Source organism: Lissotriton vulgaris, unplaced genomic scaffold (genome assembly GCF_964263255.1).
Source record: "Lissotriton vulgaris unplaced genomic scaffold, aLisVul1.2 SCAFFOLD_247, whole genome shotgun sequence".
Lineage (NCBI taxonomy): Eukaryota > Metazoa > Chordata > Amphibia > Caudata > Salamandridae > Lissotriton > Lissotriton vulgaris.
Window position 1 is genome coordinate 902,087 of NW_028255597.1, and position 27,183 is coordinate 929,269.

At 46.4% G+C, this 27,183-nt stretch overlaps 1 protein-coding gene and 1 long non-coding RNA gene across 3 annotated transcripts in view; both read left to right on the plus strand.

The window, feature by feature from the left end:
- DENND4C (DENN domain containing 4C) overlaps positions 1-27,183 on the plus strand; it is a 1,503,495-nt gene that overhangs the window by 720,155 nt on the left and 756,157 nt on the right. For both annotated transcript variants that reach the window (XM_086951990.1, XM_086951991.1), the window contains exon 16: positions 1,771-1,901. In XM_086951990.1, coding sequence (XP_086808116.1) covers positions 1,771-1,901 — 131 coding nt within the window. The remainder of the gene's footprint in view (positions 1-1,770; positions 1,902-27,183) is intronic.
- On the plus strand, positions 20,557-23,654 carry LOC147659065 (uncharacterized). The gene is made up of 2 exons (XR_015307326.1): positions 20,557-23,467; positions 23,612-23,654. It is a non-coding gene; the product is annotated as an uncharacterized LOC147659065 (long non-coding RNA).

Below are 27,183 nucleotides of genomic sequence, written 5' to 3' on the forward strand. Positions count from 1 at the left end.
GCAGCAGCAGGGGACGGTCCTCCACCCGAACCTGTCCAGTCTCCACCTCCATGCTTGGAGATTGAGCGGCGGCAGTTGAGGCCATTTGACTTGCCTCCTGAAGTCTGTGATGTAATTCTGGCAGCGAGGCGTCCCTCCACAAAGTCGGTATACGCCTGTCGGTGTAACAGATTTGTGGCATGGTGCACAGCAAAGGCTGTGGATCCTCTTTCTGCCCCTCTTTCCAAGGTTCTTCTTTTTCTTCTCTCTCTTGCCCAGCAGGGCTCTGCTCTGGGCACTATCAAGGGCTACCTTTCGGCCCTCTCAGCCTTTCTAAGGCTTCCTGATCAGCCTTCTTTGTTCAAGTCCCCAATTGTAACGAGATTCTTGAAGGGCATCACACACATGTATCCACCTGTTCCGTTTGTGATGCCTCAGTGGGACTTGAACCTGGTTCTAACCTTTTTGATGTGTGCTCCCTTTGAGCCCCTTCATTCTTGTCCTCTCCGTCTCCTGACTTTAAAGACGGCTTTCCTGGTTGCCATCACCTCTGCCAGGAGAGTGAGTGAGCTCCAGGCTCTTTCTGTCCAACCTCCTTTCCTGTCCATTCATCCTGACAAGGTGGTTCTCAGGACTAGACCTTCTTTCCTGCCCAAAGTAGTTTCTGCTTTTCACATCGGGCAGTCCATCACCCTCCCTTCCTTCTTCCCGCCTCCGCATCCTTCAAAGGATGAAGAGCGGCTCCATCGTCTGGACCCAAAACGTGCGCTTTCATTTTATGTGGATCGCACACGCCAGTTCCGGGTGGATGACCAACTGTTTGTTGGCTACGTGGGTGCGAAGAAGGGACGGGCGGTACATAAACGGACCATCTCTCGGTGGGTCGTTCTGTGCATCAAAGCGTGCTACTCTTTGGCTCGAAAGGAGCCTCCTGTTGGGCTGAGGGCCCATTCCACTCGAGCCACGGCGGCTACTACTGCCCTGGGCCGGGGAGTCCCCTTGCAGGACATTTGCCAGGCGGCTATGTGGGCCTCGCTGCACACCTTTGCGAGGCACTACTGCCTGGACAGTCAAGTCCGGAGGGATGGCTTCTTTGGCCGTTCTGTCCTCCAGGACTTTCTGGTGTAGGAATGTATTGGTTCGCAGACCCACCACCGGGGTTGGTATTGCTGGGGTATCTATTCTAAGGTAAGGAATCTAATACTAACGTGTTTCTTTCAGATGAACAAGTTACTTACCTTCGGTAACGATATATCTGTAAGAAACATTAGTTAGTATTAGATTCCTTACCGAACCCACCCATCCTTCCCGTTCTGCGAACTAATACCTAGGGTTAAGGACATCCCTTTCAGGGCCCTAGTTTCAAAATGGCACCAGTGTTGGTTCTCACACGGCTCTGCGTGTTCTGGCGCGGAAAAGCTGTGTATAAAGAACTGACGTCAGCGCGCGTCTATATACTCCAGCGACGTCATCACGGCGCACGACGCCGACGACGGACGCGGAGCCGCAGAGGACGCCTGCAGACGACGCCTACCGACGCGCAGGGGTACTGCTACGCAAAAGTTTCCGGATCCAGACTGACGCCTGGGGATATTCTAAGGTAAGGAATCTAATACTAACTAATGTTTCTTACAGATATATCGTTACCGAAGGTAAGTAACTTGTTCATCAGTTGTTGCTAGTGATCAAGGCTCCAAAGGGGAACTGTTATGGTGAAATAAAATGTGTTGACTTGCAGAACCTAATTAAAATGTACTTTAATAATAGCTTTTGTTTTGTTTTTGATGAAAGGTTGATGCAGAGTTTGTGGAAGACATGAGGCTGATAGAGTTGGATGAGTCACAGAAGAGTGAGCATACCGTGTTTATCATGCCCCCAGAACCTCTAACAGAAGATGAAGAGAACCCACAACCGAAGTATAGGTATGTGTTAAATCAAGAATCCCCTTTCTTTGTCATCACTGAGCCCCATGAGGTTGAATAAACTCTGAACTGGTGAATGTTCTTAAGTATTGATTATTCATTTGATGAAAGTGTGAATGAAGTTTGATTTGCTGTTGTGAACAATTATTTTTTAGATCCTTTTCACAATTAGCATGCTATTTTCCTTGACTCCACTCAATGCAATATTATGTACTGGTGCTGCTGGAAACCTGAAGACTATTTGCAGTAGGTTTGAACCTTCATAGTAAGTTCTGGAGATCAAGAAAGTTTAGTGCCATCACCCACATCCTCTGGATAATCCAGAAGGTGTATGGGCTCTCTGAATCTGCTCAATGGCGGTTGGTACCTTTAGAACATAATGCTGCCTTTTGGCTGCCAAATCTGCATCTTCGTGAATGAACCATGGAATAATTCTGGCTGCTAAAACTCAGTTCGAGGCATGTTGGCTGCTGAATTCATATCTTAGCATAGATCGCCGCCTAGAGTTGGGTCCGGATGTTTGCACCTGTTGTCTTGGAAGAGTCTTCGAAGTATCACGAGATAGGTGACTCCTCCCCTGGACTACATTGCGCATGGGCATCTTCTCCATCTTCAGATTGTTTTTCTCTGCCATTGGGTTCGGATGCACTTCGACAACTCCAACTTCGGGACCGAAGTTTTCCAAATTTCTAAGGCCAAAAACCTTATACTTGCGATGGTATTGTTTCCGCTCGGTATCCCTCGACCCAACAACCCTTTCCATCTATCTCTGGTAGTCGACGCGGGCCGTTGGACCTTTTCGATTCCACGTGGGCCTCCTGCCGATGGAAAGGACCCCGTTTAAAAGATGCCCACAATGTTGATCCAAGTTTCCACATAGCGATAAGCATACAGTATGCAACAGGTGCCTATCTCCGGAGCACAACGAAGAAAACTGTCCAGGTTGTGCTCAGTTCCGGTTGAAGAAAACTATCCGGAACCGAAGAGCTGCTCGACAAGAGATGCAACGTCAGGCACCAGAACCGGATAACATTTTCTACGACGAACATGAACTCCCAGTGGCAGCGGACTCCGACCTAGAGCTAGTAACAGTAGAAGACCAGTCAGACTCCGATGACGAGATCCCACCGGGGCAAACCATGAGTACCAAAGCCCCTACCCTGTCTCCACCTCCAGACAAGGCTCAGGTCAAAGCATCGCCTAAAAGCCTTAGACGCGACCGAAACACCGCTTCAGAAGCCCCGCCTTCCGGCTCGGCTCCGAAGACTATACCAAAGCCTTCCGGTACCCCGGGACCGAGCAAAACACTTCCCAAGAAGGACGTCGACTCAAAAACGGCCGCAGTGCCGAGAACGGGCCCCGACACCAAAAAAGTTATCGATCCGAAACAGGCCGTCCAGCCAAAGAAGGTCGTCGATCCGAAAAAGACCGTCGACCCGAAGAAGGTCGTTGATCCAAAGATCACTGTCGACCCAAAGAAGGTCATCGACCCGAAAAAGGGAATCGACCCAAAGAAGGTCGTCGACCCGAAGACTACCGCCGACCCGAAGAAGGCCGTTGAACCGAAAAAGGCAGTCGACCAGAAAAAGACCGTCGAACCGAAGAAGGTCGTTGAGTCAAACAAGGCCGTAGAGCCGAAAAGAGCAGCCGAGCCGACAAAGGATGTTGAGCTGAAAAAAGCTCCACAGAAATATAAGAACAAGCAAGCAATCGATCCAAAAACATCGGCGCCAAAGCCACGGACAGTGGAAGAAGAACTTTTCCATCCTGATCCAGTGAGCCCAGACCAAAACAGACTGAACCTGATACAGGACATATATCAGTTTACAATAAAAACAAGAGAGAACGGAACACTGAAGCACCTTCTCCTGTTCCTCCTAAGAAAAAGGACTTTGGGACATCCCCTTCTAGACCTTCTAGACCTTTCACACCTCCTCCTTTCACTTCGAACATGCCTTACGTTCCATATTCTCCTACACCTCCACATTATGATGAGGTAGGAGACTAGGATAACACATGGGACGATCAGAATGACCCATATGATAAACAACCCATACCCGATACCTCGCCATACCCCACAAAGCCATCTCCTACTGACGACACTGTCGCTTTTAACCAGCTGGTAGACAGAGCAGCTCAGTAAGGATTTCCTATTTAATACCTTCCCAACATCAGAGAAGAGTGTACGTATACTCCACATGCTGAAGGGAGTATTAAAGCATATACCAGACCTCTTTAAAGACCCAGCCAGGGCGCGTGTCCTCAATCCAAGAATTGAAAAGAAATATAAACCAACCCCTCTTATATCAGGGGTTGTAATCGATTATTACAACATCTACCAGAACCCTATAAGGCAAAAGCAAATGACCCGCTACCGGAAGGGAAATTCATCACTAACGCATCCATAAAGTGCGCCCTTGATGCAGCTGATACAGCCGCTAGGTCTGTGAACACTAAAGTGTTGCTACGCGGGCATGCCTGGTTCCGCATCTTAGGTTTTAAGAATGTAGTCCAATCTACAATACTCAATCAACCCATTAACGAAGATTTCTTGTTTGGCCCTGCAGTTGATACCATCTTAGAAAAGATGAAAAAAGATACTGACACCGCTAAGTCCATGGGTGCACTTCAATTTCAACAGTCTAGGAGCTCCTTTCTTCGCTCCTCTTTTCGAGGCTCAGGCAGAGGCAACACATCCCAAACCTTTTCATCCTTTAAAATTACTACACAAGGCACCTTTAATAAAGACTCCAATAGAGGAAATTATAGAGGGAACAATAACAAGGTCAGAGGACCTGGTGGTAATAACACCAGAGCCTCCACCGCCAACAAACAATGACTTGTTCACACTCCCTCCAGACCACTTAACACCAGTCGGAGGCAGAATAACTCAATTCCTATCAGTCTGGAACGCCATTACCACAGACAGGTGGGTGAGACAAATTATCCAGTATGGTTACTGCCTGAAACTCACTTCTACTCCACCCAACATACCTCCCAAACACCGTCCAATGTCCAAAGAACTCATCACACTGTTACAACAAGAGGTACTATCCATGCTAGAAAAGGGTGCCATAGAGCCAGTCCCCTTTAAACATCAAGGGACAGGAGTATACTCTCTATACTTCCTCATTCCCAAAAAAGACGGGTCCCTCCGACCAATATTAGACCTCAGACATCTGAACCAATACATACTCTCAGAGCATTTCCATATGATCACTCTACAAGTACTCCCACTACTCCAGCAAGGGGACTTCCTTGCTACATTAGACCTCAAAGGTGCATACTTTCACATCCCTATACATCCAGCTCACAGGAGATACCTCAGGTTCACAATAGAAGGTCACCACTATCAATTCAAAGTTCTCCCCTTCGGGGTAACTACGGCAACAAGAGTTTTTACAAAATGCCTAGCAGTAGTAGCAGCACACCTCAGAAGGCAACACATCCATGTGTTCCCCTACCTAGACGATTGGCGCATAAAAGCCAACTCTTACGCACAGTGTGCCAGCCATACCTAAGACAATCCAGCTACTCCACGTGCTAGGATTTTCCATAAATTACCCCAAATCACATCTGCAACCCTCACACATACAACAATATCTGGGAGCAATAATAGATACCTCGGTGGTGAAAGCCAGCCAGGATAGCCAACATACAGTCTCTCACTCAAAGATTTCTGCCACAACACTCCCTGCCAGCTCGAGTGTTCATGCAGCTTATAGGCATGATGGCCTCCTGCATATTCATCGTCCCTCATGCTCGGCTTCAAATGCGTCCCTTACAGGAAGGCCTAGCACGGCAGTGGAACCAAGCTCAAGGACAACTAAAAGACCTAGTGTTGGTAGACAGTCGCACTTACAGCTCTCTGCAGTGGTGGAACCCATAAAACCTTTCTAAGGGCCGACTGTTCCAAGAGCCAGTTCCACGGGTAGTATTAACAGCGGATGCATCACTGACAGGTTGGGGAGCCCATCTCCTTCAATACACAGTCCAAGGTCTCGGGACAGTCAAGCAAAAGACACTACATATAAACCACTTAGTTACTTACATTATTTCTAGCAATGAAAGCCTTTCAGAAATACTTGTGCAACAAGGCTGTGTTAATCCGGACGGACAACATGACAGCCATTCACTACATCCAAAAACAGGGAGGGACACTCTCTGCAGCTATCTCATCTAGCCCAGAGCATATGGAAGTGGGCAATTCCACAAATCATTTACCTCCTGGCAGAACACCTCCCAGGAATAGACAATCAAATAGCAGATCTACGAAGCCGACACAGTCAACAAATACACCAATGGGAGATTCACCCTCAAGTTCTCCTACCATTCTTCCAAAAGTGGGGACATCCAGAAATAGATCTTTTGCCACAAACAAAAACTCAAAATGCCCGTCCTTTTCCGCCAAGTTCCCACACCCGTTGTCACAAGGCAATGCGATATGGATGAACTGGCCAGGCAAATTTGCGTACGCTTTTCCACCAACCCCACTGATTCCATTAGTGGCACGCAAACTAAGGCAACAGTCACTCACAATGATCCTGGTTGTTCCCACATGGGCAAGACAGCCATGGTACACAACGCTCCAAGAACTCTCAGTAGTTCCTCACCAAAGACTGCGCCTTTCGCCACAATTGCTAACACAGAACCATGGAGAAATCAGACACCCAAATCCCAATCAGATGAACCTAGCGATCTGTCTCCTGAGGTCTTAGAGTTCGGATATCTTAACTTTACTCCAGACTGCATGAACGTTATCAGGAAGCAAGGCGTCCCACTACCAGAGCCTGCTACGCAGCTAAATGGAAAAGATTTGTAATTTATTGTAATAACCAAATCAATCCATTAGATGCCTCCATCCAAAACTTAATCTGTTACCTACTGCATCTTCAAAGATGTAACCTAGCATACTCATCCATAAGGCTACACCTTGCTGCTATAGCAGCATATCTTCAAAACAGACAACATGTGTCCCTATTCAGAATACCACCTATCAAAGCTTTTATGGAAGGACTTAAAAGAATTATCCCTCCAAAGCATCCACCTTCTCCAGTCTGGAACTTAAACGTAGTGCTTACCAGACTCATAGGACCCCCCTTCGAACCACTTCATTCATGCGAACTACAGTTCTTAACATGGAAGGTGGCATTTTTAATTGCCATTACCTCCCTCAGGCGAGTGAATGAGCTACAGGCACTAACCATTCAGGAACCTTTCATGCAAATACACCACAATAAGGTAGTGTTTCGTACAAACCCTAAATTTATGCCAAAAGTTATCTCCACTTTCCATATAAATCAGTCCATAGAATTGCCAGCTTTCTTCCAAAACCTGCAGTCCGTGGCTGAAAGAGCTCTACACACACTAGACGTTAAAAGAGCTCTGCTATATTACGTTGACAGAACAAAATCATTCAGAAAGACAAAGCAACTATTTGTTGCTTTTTCACCACAACATAAGGGTAATCCAATTTCTAAGACTGGAATAGCCAGATGAATAGTTAAATGCATTCAAATAGGCTATCAAAAGCCAAAGCGCACTCTAACAGTCCCTAAAAGCCTGCTCAACGCGCAAAATGGGGGCATCCAAGGCTTTTCTAGGAAATATTCCCTTAGAAGACATATGTAGGGCAGCTACATGGTCTACCATGCACACTTTCACTAAACACTACTGTGTTGACGTGCAAGCTAAGCAACAAGCTGCTGTAGGCCAGGCTGTCCTTAAAACTCTTTTTCAAACCAATGCAGCTGATACAGGTGACCACCGCTAGAGGAGAAACTGCTATACAGTCTATGCTAAGATATGAATTCAGCAGCCCACATGCCTCGAACGGAAAATACTACTTACCAGTATGCACCTGTTCTTGGCATGTAGGGCTGCTGACATTCATATCGCCCACCCTCCTCCCCGGTGCCTGTCACAGCTGCAGGGTTATCTTTTTTACATAAATGTACATGGTCATCTCTTACTTTCCTATACTCCATCTTTGCCACAATGGCAAAAAACAATCTGAAGATGGAGAAGATGCCCATGCGCACTGTAGTCCAGGGGAGGAGTCACCTATCTCGTGATACTTCTAAGACTCTTCCAAGACTACAAGGTGCAAACATCCGGACCCAACACTAGGCGGCGATCTATGCTAAGATATGAATGTCAGCAGCCCTACATGCCAAGAACAGATGCATACTGGTAAGTAGCATTTTCCTTACTGGACCAGTAGAGCTGTGTGTGAGATGTGTTCTTTGGCCAGCATGCTTTTTTTTTCATTTCAGGCGAATGTTGCGTGCCAGAGCTTTTTTCCCTTTGACAGTCACCACACCGTGACGGCTATTTAAGTGTTAACCTGCTTCTTCTCGTTCTGTGGCTTCTTTTTTTAAACATTTTGTTCATTTTTTTTCATTGAGATACAAAATACTGCTCAAAGGTGCAGGCTTTGTTTAACAGATTGATGCATGTAATCTCTTTCCTCTCCCTATTCTATAAACAGTAGCTGAGTCTGTGTAAAGTGGTAAAGTCAATGGCTAGTATATGTAGGTTTCTCAGAATAAATAAACAAGATTACAGAGTACTGTATCACAATAGAAATACTTCCCTCTTCAATATAAAGGAAAGTGAGATAGGTAAAATAAGGTAGCCCCTACCGCAATAGCGATGGGTACTTGGTGATAGATAAGATCAATTATGAAAATTAAATCAATTCAATGACATTATATGATCATGCATACTTCCATTTATCTCACTCCCTTTAGGCCAGAAGCAAATAAAGCTAGCAGTGAATTGCAAAATGTGCTGAGGAATCTCCCCCAAATGCCTCCGATTTTTGTACATTGTCATTTAGTTTGTAAAACGTATGGAGAGCCGTTCTGTATATGTTACATAGCTATTTCTCTTGTGTGTATAGTTGTATTTTCTAGTATCCTAGGATGCCTAACTTTGCCACTGCCAGTAATGTAGACAAATCATTGTCTAGTGTGGTAGAACACACCATTAAAACAATTACTTCTGTCATGCAGCATTAAAGTATTAACAATAAGAGCTTCAGAAACCGCCAAACATGTTTAAATCTAAGTCTATACTTTTGACCAATTATTGAGTCAGTTTGGCAGTCCTAGATAATACGTACTGAGATGTTAATTAGGCATGTATGTGAGCTGGTGACCAATGCCATGTGTGTGGTATTTTAAAATAGTTACTTTTCAGGCATGCTTCCGTTAGTCACTTTTCATGTTGTGAAAGGAGTTTGGCCCAGCCTTCATTCATTAAGTTCGATAAGATACAGGTTTCCCAACGTACATTGAGAGCTGGGGCATTAAGGCGAGAGAATTAGGGCTCAATGAAGATATCATAAAGGCTTGACACTGTGCTTATTTATGTATGTGCTTCACTGGTGAGTTCTGAATTGATTTTCACCTTCTTCAGATCTAGAATCTATTGCAGCTTTGTGATAGTTACCTGTAATTCCAGTATTGGAAGCAGGGCATTAGGAACTCAAGACCTATTCATTTGAAGATTTAATCATGTTGTTTCTTATCAGTTGTCCTCATAGCTTTGTCTATCATTTGTTTTGAATAATTTGCTTTTCTGTCAATTAAGTTGTCAAAATTTGGCCAGATAGGTGGACTCGTGCATTTGTTTGTTAATCCCTTTTTCTGTAGTGGGGATCTCTGTGTATAGTCCTAATCTAGTGAATAGTCCCGCCCATGTGCGTGGACTCCGGAGCAATCAAAAATAATCTCTTAAGCGGTCTTTTGTGCAGTCCTGCTTAGACACTTAAGAGAAAATTAAAGACAAATAATGCAGCCTATACCTACAAGGCTACACTGTCCAGTACTTCAACTAGAAGTGCAAAGGATATTCCACCAATATCACATTTACCATAATCTGCCCGGTTTCACCCACAGAGAAACTTCCCCTTCACAAAGTCCCTGGAATGATAGAGAGGAAGGGATGGACAGACAAGCCCCCATAGGCTGCCATTATGTGTCTGGAAAAGGGATACCGTGTAAGGAACTCTCCAGAGACCCTCTGTATCCCAGCATGCACAGTTCTTTTTTCCGGCTCCTGCTAGCAGGACCCTGGAGCATTGAGCTCTCCCTCTTTTGAGTGTATTTCAATTTTTTGGCACTTTTCAAGTGTTGTGAGTGTTTCACTCGACGTCTGACTGCTTCTTCCTCCTTTTGCTGGGGTTTTTGGCCAGTTATGGCCACTTTTCTGTGGAATATGCCAGCTTTGTTTGACAAGTGCCCTGAGTGTTTCAGGAAGAAAGCTAAATCGGACTCTCACAGAGTGTGTATTCTCTGTCTACCATCCTCTCATGTCCCTGAAGATAGTGAGATTTGCCAATCCTTCTCCAAGAGGACCCTGAGGGACAGGGAGAAAATTTGTCTCCAAGGCCTGGAGGTAAGGAGACACCAGGACCAAGGTGGGTCTGGGCATGGAGAGACTTCGTCCTCTGCCTGTGCTTCGGCCTCTGAAGGGCTGCCCAGTCAAGAGAAGGCCAGGAAAAGGCACAGGTCTCCGTCGACGTCGATGGCGTCGGCGTTGAGAGGGATAAGCACCATCTGCTCCCCGTCGTCCCAGGGCTCTGGGGCGAAGCGACTTCGACGTCGAGGTGACTGACGTCGAGACCTCGGACGAGGTAGACGTCGAGGACATCGACGTCGAGAACATCGACGTCGAGACACCGTTGACATCAAGATGGGTGCAAGTGGCACCGGCGCTCGCTGTCGAGGCGACTTCGCCGTCGAGGCGACACCGGCGTTCGACGTCTAGGAGACGAGAGTCGACGTCGAGGAGACGAGAGTCGACGTCGAAGAGACGAGAGTCGACGTCGAAGAGACGAGAGTCGACGTCGAAGAGACGAGAGTCGACGTCGAAGAGACGAGAGTTGACGTTGAGGGATGTATCGACGTCGAGACGTTCGACGTCGAAAAAGAGATCAACGTCGAGGAGACATAGGTCGGCGATCAATGGCCAGGACTGTGTCCTCTACCTCTGTGTTAAGCCTGTCTTCTGCATCCAAAAGCTTACGGTCGCGGCGGCGCCGGCACTCAGCTTCAAAAAGATAAGCCTCTAGTACATCGTCCAGGCCTGCGCAGAAGAAAAAGAGAAGAGTGGCGAGGTCTTCGGACTCTGAATACTCTGACCTATTCGCCTTTGAGTCCCAGGACTCCTACGCCTCCTCCATTACCTAAGGTGACTCCTCCTCCTCCTCCAGTTCCCCCTCATCAACCTCCTCCTCTTCCACCGCGGCCTGCTCCGCGGTCGCTATCTCTGCCGCACCTCCCGTCACCGCCTACGAGGCCTCCAAAACCTATGGTTCCGGTTCTGCCTCCGCAGTTTCCGCCTCCTGTATGGCCAGTGGATCATCCGAGGCCTAGGAGGTCGAGGTCACGGTCCAGACGGAGATACCGGTCAAGGAGTGACCGTCGATCTTCAACACGGTCCAGGCGTTGTCACCAGAGAGACCGGTCAAGGTCCCGTCATACGGATTCTTCCAGCGCCAGGGAGTACTCGCCCACCTTATCGGATTCACCCCGTACGAGGGTGTCACCGGTCGATGACATTGTATTGTTCCAAGAGGTGTTGCTAGAGGGGCAGCGAAGCTGGGGATTACGGTAACTGTTCCCACACCTTCTACATCGGTGATTTTCACTATCTTCACCCCGTACGAGGGTGTCACCGGTGGATGACATTGTATCGTTCCAAGAGGTGTTGCTAGAGGGGCAGCGAAGCTGGGGATTACGGTAACTGTTCCCACACCTTCTACATCGGTGATTTTCGAGACCCTACACAAGCGGCAGCTGTCTCGACCCTTGTTGCCCTTGGTGCCAGGGCAGGAGGAACCGGCGATGGAGCTCTTCTTGACTCCGGCGTCAACGAAATCCGCTCCTTCCCGGCTGCAGAAAAAGTATAGGGCCCCAGACTCTGATCCGGCGTTTCTCAGATCGGACCCGGTGCCGGATTCGGTGATCGTCACTGCGGCCAGAAAGCAACACGCTACTGCCCCGTCGTCGACGGTGCCTCCGGATAAGGAGAGCCGTCTGCTGGATTCGGCAGGACGAAAAATCTGCGGTACGGCGGCTATGTCTATGAAAGTCGATAGTGCCACGGCTCTCTTGGGTCGGTATGACCGGTCTTTATGGGAGTCCCTGCAGCAATTTCTGGAGCACCTTCCTAGGGACAGGAGGGAGGACTTCCAGGAAATCATCAATGAGGGCATGATGGTATCCAATCAGGTTATCAGCTCAGCTGCAGATTCCTCTCTCTTGGCGGCTCATGGATACTGCCACAGGATTAATAAGAGACGCCATTCCTGGTTGCGCCTGACATCGCTGAAACCAGAGGCACAACAGAGAGTTGCCAATTTGCCGTTCTCTGGCTCGACGCTCTTCGGAAAGCATGGGGATGATGAGATGGCCCGCATGAAGGCGGAGGCGGAAACCCGGACAGCTGTCGGGTTGGAAAAGCCGAAAAAGCAGAAGAGGGCCTTCCGTCCCTTCCAAAGACATTTCGGTGCCCAGGGAAGAGGCCAAGGTCATCAAGCTGGTCAGCAGCAACAACGGCAGCGGCAGTACCAGCGAAGGCCCTTCCAGAAGCGCCAGAGGGGCAGAGGCGGCCAGCAGGCCTCCGTGACGCCTAAAGGCCCAGCCGGGTCTAGGCCCTGAGGTGTTACTTCCACCTCATCCATTACCCGCTCCGGTGGGGGGGGGGGAGGGTGGAGTAAAATTACTCAGGACAAGTGGGTGCTGAATATTGTTTGCAATGGATACAGTCTTCGTTTCATCAGCCCGCCTCCTGCGATTCCGCCGGTTTGCTCGCAGTTCCAACTGTGCGAGCTCCAAGTGGAGGCGGATACCCTGTAAAGAAAAAGGCCAATAGACGTCCCTCTGTCTCAAAGGGGAAAGGGTCTTTACTCACGGTTCTTCCTGGTGCGCTAGAAGGACAAGAACGAGTGCAGGCCCATTCTGGATTTGCGACAAGCAAACAAATGGATTCGCAGAGAAACGTTTTGCATGCTGTCTTTGCACCAGATTTATCCTCAGCTGCAGCGAGGAGACTGGCTTTGCGCAATAGATCTACAGGATGCGTACTTCCATGTGCCCATTGCACGGAAACACCAGAGGTTCCTGCGATTCCTAGTCTGCACCAATCACTATCAGTACACCGTCCTACGTTTGGTCTGAAGTCAGCACCCAGAACTTTTTCAAAATGCATGGCTGTGGTGGCAGCTCACCTAGGAAAGAACAAGGTGTTTGTCTACCCTTACCTGGACAATTTGTTGATCAAGGCCTCCACCTTCCAGGAAGCACAATTGCACTTAAACAGGACGGCCGTCCTGCTGAACCAGCTGGGGTTGCACATAAACATGTCCAAGTCTGCCCAACCTCCTGTCCAGTGCCTACAGTACTTGGGAGCCTCCATCAATACGCTGTAAGCAAGCGTGTCTCCTTCGGAGGAGAGGCGCTTATCGATCCTTCGGAAGGCTCAGGCTCTCATGGCTGTTCCATCTACAACAGTGAGGACGGTGTCTTCTCTTCTGGGGTCGATGGCCTCTTGTATCTTCCTCATGCACGCCTCCACATGAGGCCGCTGCAGGAGTGTCTGGAGGATCAGTGGGACCAGAAGCGGGGAGCTGGGACGACAGGATCAGGCTGTCCCTTCATGCTCAACAGTCTCTGAGGTGGTGGTGCTCAGCAGAGAATCTCCTCAGAGGAGTTCCATTCCACAAGGACATTCCCATTCAGACTATCGTCACGGATGCATCTCTCTGTGGCTGGGGAGCGCATTCAGACCATCTATAGAGCCAGGGAACGAGGTCCCCAGTGGAATCCACGTATCACATCAATTTCCTGGAACTCAGAGCTGTTCACTTGTCACTGAAGGCCTTTCATCCGTCCTTCCAAACAGACTCCTTGCTTGTACAGACGGACAATACGACCACAATGTATTACCTCAACAAGCAGGGGGGGGTCGAGATCGCGCACACTGTCACAAGAAGCGCAGGCGATCTGGCACTGGCTGCTAGCTAGAGGACTGACGATAACGGCTACTCATCTGCCAGCTTTGCAGAATGCTCCGGCGGACGCACTCAGCGGGATGATTCAAGACGACCACGAGTGGCTCATAAACGTCAAGGTGCTCGCAGACATCTTCGCCAGGTGGGGCACTCCAAACGTAGATCTGTTCGCCACCGCCAAAAACAGAAAATGCTGAGACTTCGCCTCGAGGTATTACCAGCCGGGGACTCTGGGGAACGTTTTCTGGATCAGCTGGTCGAACAGCTTTCTGTACGCTTTTCCACCCATTCCAGCGGTGCTCATCAAGCTGTCTCAGTCCAGGGCACGGATGATCCTCATCGCTCCGGAATGGCCCTGACAGTGGTGGTTCACGGACCTGCTTCATCGGTCTCTCCTGCCTCACCTGAGACTGCTGTGTCGGCCGGACCTTCTCACGCAGTTCGGGGGGCAGATGGTGCACCCCAACCTCTCATCGTTGAGTTTGGCGGCATGGCTCCTTAGATAGTGCAATATGGCCACCTGAATCTTCCTGAGGATTGCATGGACATATTGAAGGAGGCTAAGCGACCTTCCACTAGGACTTCTTACGCTTACAAGTGGAAGAGGTTCTGCATCTGGAGCACGTCTAAGAACTATGATCCGATGACCTGCAAGGAAAATGTCATCCTTCCATACCTTTTGCATTTGGCTCAGCCTGGCCTTAATTTCCATTCCCGCAGAGTGAGTGAAATTCAGGCATTGTGTTGTCAGGAACCTTCTACTGTATTTCATGCTGCTAAGGTTGTAATGCGTACTCGCCCTAAGTTCCTTCCTAAAGTGATCTCTGATTTTCACGTTAATCAGACTATAACTTTACCTACGTTTTTCCAGAACCCTTTCACTCCAGCGGAAAGGTCTCTTCATTCCCTGGATGTCAGAAGGGTGTTGAAATTTTATCTGGATAAGACCAAGGATATTCGTAGGTCAGACCAACTGTATGTTAACTATGGGTCGGCCAGGACTGGTCTTGCTACCTCGAAACAGTCCATCTCTAGGTGGATTGTGTCCTGTATCCAGTTATGTTACCAAAAGGCTAATAAGACCTTAGGAGGTAAGCCTAAGGCTCATTCCACCAGGGGCAAAGCGGCTACAACGGCTTTGCTACGTAATGTTCCCATTGCAGAGATCGCAAGGCTGCCACGTGGAAGTCGGTCCATACCTTTGCTAAGCATTACTGTCTGGACTCTGATGCCAGAGCAGATGCTCAGGTTGGGCAGGCTTCGTTAAGAAATCTGTTTGCACAATAGTGGTGTTGTCTTTTTTCTCCACCACCGAGTTAGTTGTTGGGATGGGCTTGCCATTCTATTCACTAGATTATGACTATACACAGAGATCCCCCACTACAGAAGGAGTAGTTTCTTACCTGTAACTTCAGTTCTGTAGTAGGGGTATCTCTGTTATAGTCATAAGCGCCAGCCCTCCTCCCCGGTGGAGAAAATGGTACTGTATTATATGCTATAGGCCTTGCTTTATACACCTTCAAAAAGAACAGAAAGTAAAAGGACTTTGGCTGTGCATGCTGGGATACCGAGGGTCTCTGGAGAGTTCCTTAAAGGCACGGTATCCCATTTCCAGACACATAATGGCAGCCTATGGGGGCTTGTCTGTCCATTCCTTCCTCTCTATCATTCCAAGGATTTTGTGAAGGGGAAGTTTCTCTGTGGGTGAAACCGGGCAGATTATGGTAAATGTGATATTGGTGGAATTTCCTTTGCATTTCTAGCTGAAGTACTGGACAGTGTAGCCTTGTAGGTATAGGCTGCATTATTTGTCTTTAATGTTCTCTTAAGTGTCTATGCAGGACTGCACAAAAGACATCTTAAGAGATTATTTTTGATTGCTACGGGGTCCACGCACATGGGCGGGACTATTCACTAGATTATGACTATAACAGAGATACCCCTACTACAGAACTGGAGTTACAGGTAAGAAACTACTACTTCTTATGTGCAGGGTGCCATGCATAAGCTGTTGTGCTGATCAACTGGATTCAATCATTCATAATGTAAATTTCCAAGATCCTGTGTTTTCTTTAAGAATAATAAAAAGAATGGAGTTCTCTGGCAAATATGTAGGACAGCTGTTTCAATATGAACACCCCATGGACATCTCTTTATAGTTAGAGCTTGTAGGTTACAAAAGCCAGCTGTTTGGCCAGTACGTAAGATTACATTTAGAGCAACCTCATGCCTCTCCCATCATCGTGGCTGAATGACATTTTGTTTTTAATCAGCGTTTTGAGTGTCCCCATACTCATGATTTACAATCTTTCATTTTTAACAGGTCAATCGAGCTTTTAAAGAAATAGTGATTAAATCATGGGGCATTCGTCATCATGACTGCATGAGTCCTGCCCACATCAATAACTGTACCTCCTTGATACTCTTTTCTAGTAGAGGAATAATTGTCTTTAGCCATATTTTCCAACTCTCTGTTAACCCCTTGCATGCTGCTGCGATTCTGCGCCTGTGAGGCAAAATTGCGAGTGGGCGGGTTTATGACGGCCCCCAGCCGTCATCAGCACACGAGCGCCATAGTGCATGACGGATGGGGGCCGTCATCAGCATGCAAGGGGTTAATAACGATTGCCAGTTATTTTGAGCAGATTGGCACCCATATGAAATGCATCTCCTCATCTGTGGTAGTTTTGTCCACAGGTAGTCAAGGGAGCAATGTGAAAAAAGAAATCATGAGCCAAGTCTAAAAGTGAAATAGGCGAGCAGGTGAAGCAAATGAGCCGCTGCAGTCATTCAGGGGATTGTTTAAGTTTCTTTAATTTCTTCTTTCTGGCATTTTTCAGTCTTTTGACTTTCCTCGCTCCATCCTTCTTTCTTCATCTCTACTTCCTTCTTTCCATCCTTTCTTTACCTTCACTTTCCTCTTTAGCTGTCCTTCTCTCTCCTTCTTTTTTAACCATCCTTTCTTGTCTCGTCCTTTTTTGTTTTTTTCCTTTTTCATTTCTTGCTTTTGTTCCATCCATCATAAGTAGCACTGTCTTTTTTTGGTGTGGAAAGGCATGGTTGACCAGTTGGTGAGTACAGAGTTGCACCCTGACCTATCATCTGTGCTAACTCTCGAACAATGCGACCACACTGGGTCATCCAAGGTATCAAATAACTTGTTACATTAACCCCAACTTGATTCTCAAGTAATTTAACATGTTGTAATGTGCAACTTTAACAAAGAAACTATGTTGTTGCCTTTAATTCCCTTTGCCCATACAGGTTGCACACTTTCTACCTACCTGGGGAGGTGTTCTTACGACTCCCAGGGAAAGAAGAAATGGAGGAATACTGTAGAAGGAGGGGCCACCTCCCTCCTGAAGGAAGCCACACATGTGTTGGCCAAAAAGGTGAGCTTCAGAGGTGAGGCAGCCTTTGAAGGGCAAATGGTAACACTTGGGAGAGGGGCTGCTCCATTGTTCAGGCAGACAGGCTGGCACTAGGGACAGGAGAGGGGAAACCTGTTACCAAACCGGCATTCCAGGGGCATTTAGCCCCCTCAGTAGCGACAATGCTGGGTTGCTCTAAACAGCAACACATGCCTGGGTAGGGAAGCTGCTATATTAGAAGTTAACAGAATGGGGCATCCTGGGATTCCCAGATGCCACACTACACAGGAAGTGGTCATCAGGTTGGAGGGAACCTGGTAGCCCATTGGCTAAATAATCTCATCATGTCAGAGGGATCATAAGTAAGGCACTGAGATCTTGACTGGAATATGGACTGCCCTGCTGCACCAAGTCCTCGGTGCAGAGAGACTGCACTGGCTTGGGCTGCACCTGCTGAAACTGTCAATCATACAGTACCCATATAGCATGGATTATCACCTGTGAGGGTATTCAGGCGTGGAGCTGCAGGTTTTAGTCGAAGAGCCAGGTCTTGTTTTTTTGCCTGAAGTCTGTTAGCAAGGGGACTGTTCAGAGGTGTGGGGGTGGGCGTTCCAGGACTTGGCAGTGAGGTGGGAGAAGGATCGTCCTCCGGTGCGGCAATGATTTGATTGATTTGATCTGATTGGTAAATTTGTATAGCGCACGGATGCATGGGGGGGGATTGGCGCTAGAGTTGGTAGGACAAAGTGAAACTGTTATACCAGCTGGCTAAATAGTAAAGACTTCTTAACAGAAACAATTGCCAGTGCTGATGATTGTTACAAAAAAACAATTTTATTTCAGAATGTCCAATTTATAAACATGTGAAGGCTCCTAAGTCGCTCTTTATTTAATTTTATCTTTTTTCATATAACAAACAACATTATTACTACATAATTACAGCATCAAAAGATACCATTAACAATGATTAGAGGGACAAAAATAATAAATAAATATTCACACGATCAACAATTCATACCATCAACAATCCACATGTATTCCCATCCATCCACTATACTATACATATATACACACACTCCAAAACTGGGACTGAACCTATGGAGTAGAGTAGGTCTGCCAAATCAAATTTTCAAAATATTGGGTTGACAAAATGTCTCATCAGTACATAGGGTTGAACATTTGATATACTTTAACAATTTGTCCCTAAACCAATTATTAATCCAGGGATTCTTTTTATATGGACTTTTTTGGCAGCACCAGAAGTCTACACGTTTCGAGTCCGGAGGTTTGTAGGGACTCTTATCAGGACCATAGAATTCTGAAATGATAAAGGAAATACGATAGTTTCCTGTTTTACAGCATCACTAAATCCAACAATATTAAGTGACTGCCACTATTCTCAAGCTTCAGCTTACCACTTTTAATGAACACCCCAAGGTGTACACGTGCGTTTTCCTGTCCCCACAGAAGAACTGAAAAATATTAAGAAAGGAAAGCACACCAATGTAATACCATCCATTCCACTTTTGTAAAATGTTGCTGCTCAACCCCACCTAATACATGTCGCCCTTCTTACCTATGTGGTCTCTAAATCCGTGGCGACCATGCAATGAAGTGTCTTCGCCTGGTAACCGTGTGTGGGTTTCCTTAGTAAACGGTCTTCGCAAACGCTCCACTACTGTGTACAGAATCCTTGGTAAGATCTTACCTCCTGCCGCCCGTCGGCGTGGAGTACTGGTCATGTATTGGCCCCAATTTTCAATAGTTTACTTTGCAGTATCTACGATCTGTAACCAATGCCAAAGAGGGTTTACTTGTAGTTTCCTTTATGGATGACAGTTTAGTCAAAATCTTTGCAGCAGCGTTTTTATCAAAAACGAGAGCTTACCGATTTAGTATGATCTCCGTTGATCAGAAAATCCTTCCGGCCGTCTCCGTCGCCGAGAGACACAGCGCGCCTTTCAATGACGTGTTGTGATGGTAACTCAGAGTGCTGGGAAATGTAGTCAATTCCGATTTTCACGCATGCGCGTTCCATGTCCCAGTGTACGGCGCGATCCATGTCTCCGGTCTATATCGCTTAGTGTTGGAATACCAATCATGCGGTTGAAATAAAATGAATTTGCTGTTGCACAAAAGTATTGATTAATATTTATTATTGGCAATTGTCATCATGTTCGTTAAAACCAGCATGTATGGGGTTCCACCGAACGTGTTGATATCTGCATGTCCGGTAGTTGATCTAGGTGACACACTCACAGGGGTATGATTTCTGGAACTGGGGGCTTTCGGCTCCCCGAAGGTGTTTGTAGTTTTTTGATCCCTGTTGGACATATTGGGAGGCCTACCTGTAATCTACCCTTCTCACGTGGGAGGAAAAAGTGTGGGGGGGGGGGGCAACTAGACACCAGGAGAAATATTTTTTAATATAAATAAAAATGCTTTTGGGATCTGACACCCTGGCATTGACTATACTCCCATGCCCTCAACAAGTCCTATAGCGATAGCCCTACCTATTTAAGAGGGATACCTTTTTTTAAGGGAGAAGTGAGGGAACTCTGGGTGGTAGGCATTGTGTGCATCCCTACAGATTTTGTAACCTTCCCTCACTCAAATGTGACGGAGATGCATGATTTTAGCCATGGTTTAGGGCTTTCCGAGTAAGACAAACACAGGGAGATGCTTGCACATCACACCACCCTTGACTCATTTGGGTGACCAGTTTTCTGAAATGTCTGGGTTTGATAGGTTTCTCAGGTGGTGGATGAACCTATGCCTAAATACCAGACCTATCCACATCACCAGAATGAGTCAGTTTTCAAGAAGAAAACTTGATGCCTCTGTGTTGCATTTTGGGGCTGTTCTGTCATTGGCGAGAGGCACACCACACAAGTGGGGCACTATTTTTATTTCGAGAAGTGTGGGAACTCAGAATAATAGAAAATGTATATTTGTAGCATGTGTTGGCTGTAGATACATATGCTTAGCATACTCCTGCCATCTAGTGTTGGGCTCGGACGTTTGCAACTTCCTTTTTTACAAAGAAGCTCTTCAAGTCACAAGGTATAGTGACTCCTCCTATAATCTGTGCTACACATGATCATTGACTCCTTTGTTAATTGTTTTTTCTTTGCCATCTAGTTCGGATGTGAATCCTGGAGTTTCAGCACCAAAGCTCAATTCCTATCACAAGGCCCGTCCAGTGCCCCGCTTTTTCATCACCCGTCTACGCAAAACTCAACAAACACTGCACCGACTGTTGCTCCTTCAGTTTTTTTGATCCACCCGCCCTAGTCCAGTTCGACTTTGTTGTATTTATAGACACCAACTTCGCTTATCTGCTTGTCCCCGGAGCATGACGAGGTGTTGTGTGAGGCGTGCCTGGCCTTTTGCTCGAAGAAGATGCTTCAGCAGTGGAGGGAAAAGTCATTGGGCCCATTCCACCATGTAGACACAACATGCTACAGATATTTTCGGGGAGCAGTTAGTAGAGCCTGAAGAGGAGAATGAGGACACCAAGCCACAGGTGAGGCCGATAGACATCACTAAAATGCAGGCTAGCAATGGCGAAGGCTCTGACCCAGATCCCTCCATATATCGATGGCACGTGAGTACACCAGCGAAAGCCTCCCACACCCATGCAAAAAAACAGCTAAGGTGACTGTTGTATCCCCACTGCCCTCTGGCCATGGCTAAGGAGCACACCCAAGACCCTGCGCCAGCAAAACATTCAACAAGCATGGAAAAGTTAAGAACTTTAAAGGTGTCCTCTGTGTTGGCACTTGATTCACTGTCTTCGGTGCACCATGAGCCGTTCGAGCCGAAACAGCCACCATCAGACCCAAAGGCTCCTTGGGCGCCGCAATACCCAAAGATACCTTTGACGTCAAAAAATCCAAAGACACTGTCGGCACAGAAAACACTATCAGTCACCGAAATAATCAGCGGTGTCCAAAATCCTGTCTCCTACAAAACTACCCTTGACGTTGAAACAGACAAAGACAATGTCAGATCCAAAACAGCAGGCAGTTCAGCCAGTTCTTGAAAAACTTATAGATAAACTTGATAAATGACAAAGGACTTAATTTATTTATCCAGACCCTGGTAAATTAGGGGCAAAACCTCCTCCAACTATAACAGACATTTGAGGAGTAAATCATGGTGCAAGAAACCGAAAGATAGGGACACTTGCCATAATCTTTTACCTCATACTGCTCCACCTCTGCCTGCTTTTACACCAATATCTCCTCCTCCAGCTCTAATGCCTATATTGCAGAAACATACCAGCTCATACACATTTACCTTAACACCTTCCTTCAGAGCAGCCACACACATCACTCACACCATTTTCAACAGGGGAAATTGATACAGGGGAGGATTTAGCAACATATGATATGCCATTTGTTTCAGACCCACAGGGAGACCCAAACAATATATGGGATCCATGGGATCAATATGATGCAGACACTGTAGATGATACCGATCCAGACCTGTACCCCTCAAAACCGTCGCCACCAGATGATGCCACAAATTATCTGGAGGTGATTCGTACAGCATCAGAGTACCATAAAGTGGATCTCCAAACTTTACAACACGAAGAGGACTTTTTTAGTAGAGACACTAAATAAGTCTCATAGGACAGTGCGGTCCTTGCCTGTGTTAAGTGTTATGCTCAAATCCAAATCCACATAGGAGATTTTTAAGCAGGTAAGTCTAGGGTGATAACACCCAGAGTCGACAAAAAAATTCAAGGCTTGTCCATCGGACTCGGAATGAATCAAGGGCCAAGTTCCCCCTGATTCATAAGTAGTCCACACGACTAAAAAATGGACCAATTCACAGGGCACCAGAGATGCTCCTCCAACGGACAAAGAAAGTCAAAATACGATGTGGCAGGGAACGGCGTTGTTGCACAAGTAGCTAATCACCTACACATTGCAAATTCTGTAGGTTTACTTTCACGTTATACCAGAGCCCAATGGGATGAGATACAATAGTTATTTCCCTGAACAATATTGTCAAAAAGGCACTCAATTGATGGAGAAAGGCAGAATCATTTCCAGTGTCACCATGCAATACGCACTTATTTCAGCCGATATCAGTTTACAAAGAGTGAATACTAGTATTCTCATTAGGTGCACTGCCTGGCTTAGGGTCTCAGGCGTTACGCCTAATGTACAATAACATCTTCTAATTCTACCCTTTGATGGTCAACATATATTTGGACCACAGGTAGATGACATTTTAGAAAAACTGAAAAAAAAATAGACAGCCAAAGCCATGGGTGCCCTACAAACTTTCCAGAATAGAGGCTACTTTCTTAGGGTTGTAGGACAGAGACATGCATGGCTAAACCACGCGTGCCTTTACCACACAGCCCAAACAACAAATGTGTCTGAACAATACATGCCTTTACCAGGCAATTTCGTGGCAAAGGCATGATTGGTAAAGGGATGTGTGGTCGGGTTAACACCCCAGCCCCCCTGCCCTGAACCCTAAAACCCTGCCCTATAAATAACCTGACTCCTCCCAGCCCTAAAACTACCCCATCCCTAAAATTCCCTGATTCGGCCCTTCGCTGAGCCCTAAAACCTGGCCTCAGCCCTATAAGCAACCTGCCCCCCTTCCCCGAGACCTAAAAACGACCCTATCCCTAAGACTACCCGCTGCCCCACCCTGAGCCCTCAAATCCAGCCCCCTGCCCTAAAAACTGCCCGTCCCTAAAACTGCCCCCCATTAAACCCCGTCTCTCCCGATCCTTCCTCTTACTGTGCCCGTCCATCTAAGCATCTAGACTGCTTACTGCTTTAACCAGACATATGCATGGTTAAGGCATGCAGGGAAACGGCACTTGTGGCTCTGCCCGCGTTGTAAAGGCAATTTCCCCTTTCGAAGGGGGCAGTCTATAGGTGGAACAAGACCTAGCACATTTATAGATTCAGACAGTGCACAAAACAGGGTTCCTATCAGGCCCAGTACTCCAGAGGAACCTACTACAGTTTACAGTGTAAAAATAATCGAGGAAAAGGTCATGGTTTCACCTCTAAATCAACCACACCTACCATACAGTGACAAGCTAAGCCTCGCCCCTCAACGTATAAAACCAGTAGGGGGTGGTTACAACAATGGTAACAACACTAGACACAAATTACCGACAATGACGCTTTATTTGTGTGGTTAACACCTTGGCTGCTAGGCGTTTTCCCCCTCCTGTGCTGAAAATTGCCATTTTGCTGGTGTCATGACGAGCTCAGCTCGTCATCAGCACAGCTCAACTGTGCATCATGACGAGCTGAGCTCGTCATGAGCATCGAAAGGGTTAATAAAAACCAATACAAAAAGGAACAATTAATGTAAAAAGAATAATTAAAATTGAATAAAATAACAATGTATATATACGGCTTGATCCTAAAACCACCCTTTGGTATTTTATTTTCTAAAACGCAGTAACTATAGATCATTTGGCTGCACCGGACCAGTTTTTAGAGGGGACCGGACTGCATTAGGCCTTCCTCCAGATGAATTTCATGCGGTGCCATAGTTGACCTGTCCATTAGGATATGACGTGCATGATAGATGAACTTCCCAAAGTTAGCCATGTGCTTTACCGTGTCTAGCAAATATAGCTGAAGGACTGCCTCCTTTGCCGACCGCGTGCCCAGTTGGAGGAGAATGGGCCTTCGATGGAATCAGCGGATTGACAACAGGGCAGGACAGCATAGTAAGACGTGAGCCAATGTTTCACACTTATAATGGCATAGGCGACACTCCATAATCGCTGGTCTTACTTTCACTGAAGGATACAGATATTTTAATGGAAACACTTGCAGTCTAGCTGCACGAATCCTTTGAAGGGCTTGCCTCCCCACCTGCTGTGTAAGGTGAGGTTTGCGGTCATGTGATGTGTGAAGGGAAATTTGGGTCTCGTGGAAGCCTCTGGCTGTCAAAGCTTCAATATCCAGTTTTTGAGAGCATGATCTTACTTGCTTTTTTATTGATGTTTTGATAGTTGTGTACGTAATTATGTTGGGATCCCAGTTCTCTGTAGCTAAGTTCAAGAGGTCTTTAGCTAAAGCGAGACCGGTTGACCACGGGTTGCCCGGGTTTTTAAATATTTTGTTTATTACAAACTTTATTGAGTTATCTGGGGCCACAGTGGTTAAATAAAAGTATTTTGCCAGGCTTGCCAGTTCTTCCAAAGATTGGTGGTTAAGATTGAATTCCAAACGAATTAGTGTTCCTTGTGCACGGCGGAAGACAGAATAGCTTTTTGTAGGCTGCACATCCGTGAGTTCTTGCGATTATCAAACACCAACATTGCCTAGAGCTTACAAATACCACCCACAATACCACCAAAAACACAAAATATGTCACCAGAACATCTTGCACTCTTCCCAGAGGAGGTTCAAGCTCAGTCTTAAAAAGGAGCTGTAGAAATATTCCCAAAGCAACATCAGAGGCACGGAGTATACTCACTATACTTCCTCAGTCCCAAAAAAGACTGAACATTAAGGCCTATTCTATACTTCTTTCCACTCCGCAGTTAAATCTCTTCAGAACACTTTCACAGGTTAACACTACAGGATGTGATACCATTGCTACAGCAAGGAGATTTCATGACTGCTTTAGACCTTAAAGACAACTACTTCAACATTCCCATACACCCAGCGCACCTTCGCTATCTCAGTTTTCAAATAAACGGACAGCACTTCCAGTTCAAGGTGTTTCGGAGTAACTACAGCTCCAAGGGTATTCACCAAATGCCTCACAGTGGTAGCATCTCATCTCAGACTGGGAGGCACACCGGTATTCCCATATCTGTACAATTGGCTCATCAAAAGTCCCACAAAACAGCAATGTCTGCAGGACACACAATAGGTAATCAACCTTCTACACAAGTTAGGCTTTACACTCAACACAGCTAAGTTTCACTGTCAACCTTTACAAGTGCAGCCATTCATTGGTGCAATATTAAACTCAGTTACAGCCAAAGCCTATCTGATTATGGAAAGGGTACAAAAGTTGCAGCTAGCATTACCTCTATTTCAACCACATCATCATATCACAGTAAAGAAGGTCATATCGCAGTAAAGACCGTCATGAGTTTGCTAGGAATAGTGGCACCATGCATATCTATAGTACCAAACGCTCATCTACATATGTGTCCCCTTCAAGGCACTCTTCAAACACAATGGTCTCAAGCATAGGGGCATCTACAGGATCTATTTCTGGTAGTGCCAGCAACCCGCTGCTCTCTGCAGTGGTGCATCAGCAACAATCTGTTGCAGGGTCGGCCATTCAAATCCCCAATTCCACAAATCGCCATCACCACAGATGCGTCCCTTCAGGGTTAGGTGGCTCTTATGCAGAGCCTCACAGTATGAGGTCTATGGTCAACATTTCAGAAATGCTTCCACATCATGTATCTAGTGCTACTAGTGATCCAACTATCTCTAAAAACTATCTACAGTCATCTTCACAACAAAGTAGTCATAATACGTAAAGACAACATGACTGAAATGCATTATATTCAAAAACAGGGGTGGCACACACTGTGCAACTCTTCCTCCTAGCAGAGCGCATATGGCATTGGGCCATACAGCACAGCATCCACCTCCTAGCAGAATACCAACCAGGGGGAACAAGGGCTTTGCAGTTCTGCTCTGCAGAAAGCATCAGCAAGTACACTAGTGGGGAATAGATATGAGACTTCTCCACTCATACTTCAAATGGTGTGGAGCCCTGGAAATAGATCTATGTGCAACACGCCACAACACAAAATGCCAAAGCTTCGCCTCCTGGTTTCCTCACCCCGATTCAAAGGCAGTGTACCATGGATCAATTGGTCAGGGATATTTGCTTATGCTTTTCTCCCCCTCTCCCAGTCATTTCATATGTGGTGCAAAAGCCAATACAAACATCCCTCACACTAATCCTAATATCCCCAACATGGGCGCTACAAGCATGGTGCACAATCCTACTACAACTATTTGTAGTGCCACACGAGAAGTTACATCTCTGGCCACATTTCCTAACTCAAGACCACTTGTGCGTAATACACCCAAATTCCATACAGCTCAATTTAGTGATTTGGCTCCTAAATATAGTGAATGTCACAACACCACTTGCAGAGCAACCAGTGTGTGGAAGTCGGAAAGAAATTTATTTTTTATTTTCTATACTAATCTCCTGCTTAACCCATGGTGTTACCTAGCTCTTAGTTTTTCCCAGTTGGCACATTATTTTCTGAAGTAGAATAGTATCTTGCTGTTACTCCTTTCAAATTATTACTGTCTCATGCAATGGTTTTACCTATGCACTACTACATAAGGTGGTAGATTGCACTACAATCTCAAGAAGACTTTTGCTCAAAGCTTGTAAATGTTCAGCGTGCTACTCCAGAGAGCGCTCTCTCCATGCGCTCTTATACACTAATAGTCAAAGACAGGAGCCTCGTCAGGTTCCATAACAGGGTGCACAGCTATCAAGAAATATTGTACGAACATTTTAACCATAATTTCAACCATCGCCTACCTAGGCATTTCAACGCTACGAGAACTCAATGCATTTTGGGCGTTTAGTCGACCTTCCTAAGGGGTAAGCTGTAAACATAAAAGCACATTACTTAATTTCCCTCTTGCTCTACCCACGTTTTCATGTACAATCCTTTAATTTTACATTGTTGTTGCTTGCACTTTGAACCTGATCATGATCGTACACATATAATCATGCATCCTATATTACTAAACTGCCCAAACATTATTTCTTGATAGCTGTGCACCCTGGTATGGAACCTGACCAGGCTCCTGTCTTTATCTATGCACTGCCACCTTACAGACACTCTCTTTTGAGTACTTGTACTCAAAACATTGTCTGACAATTACACCAC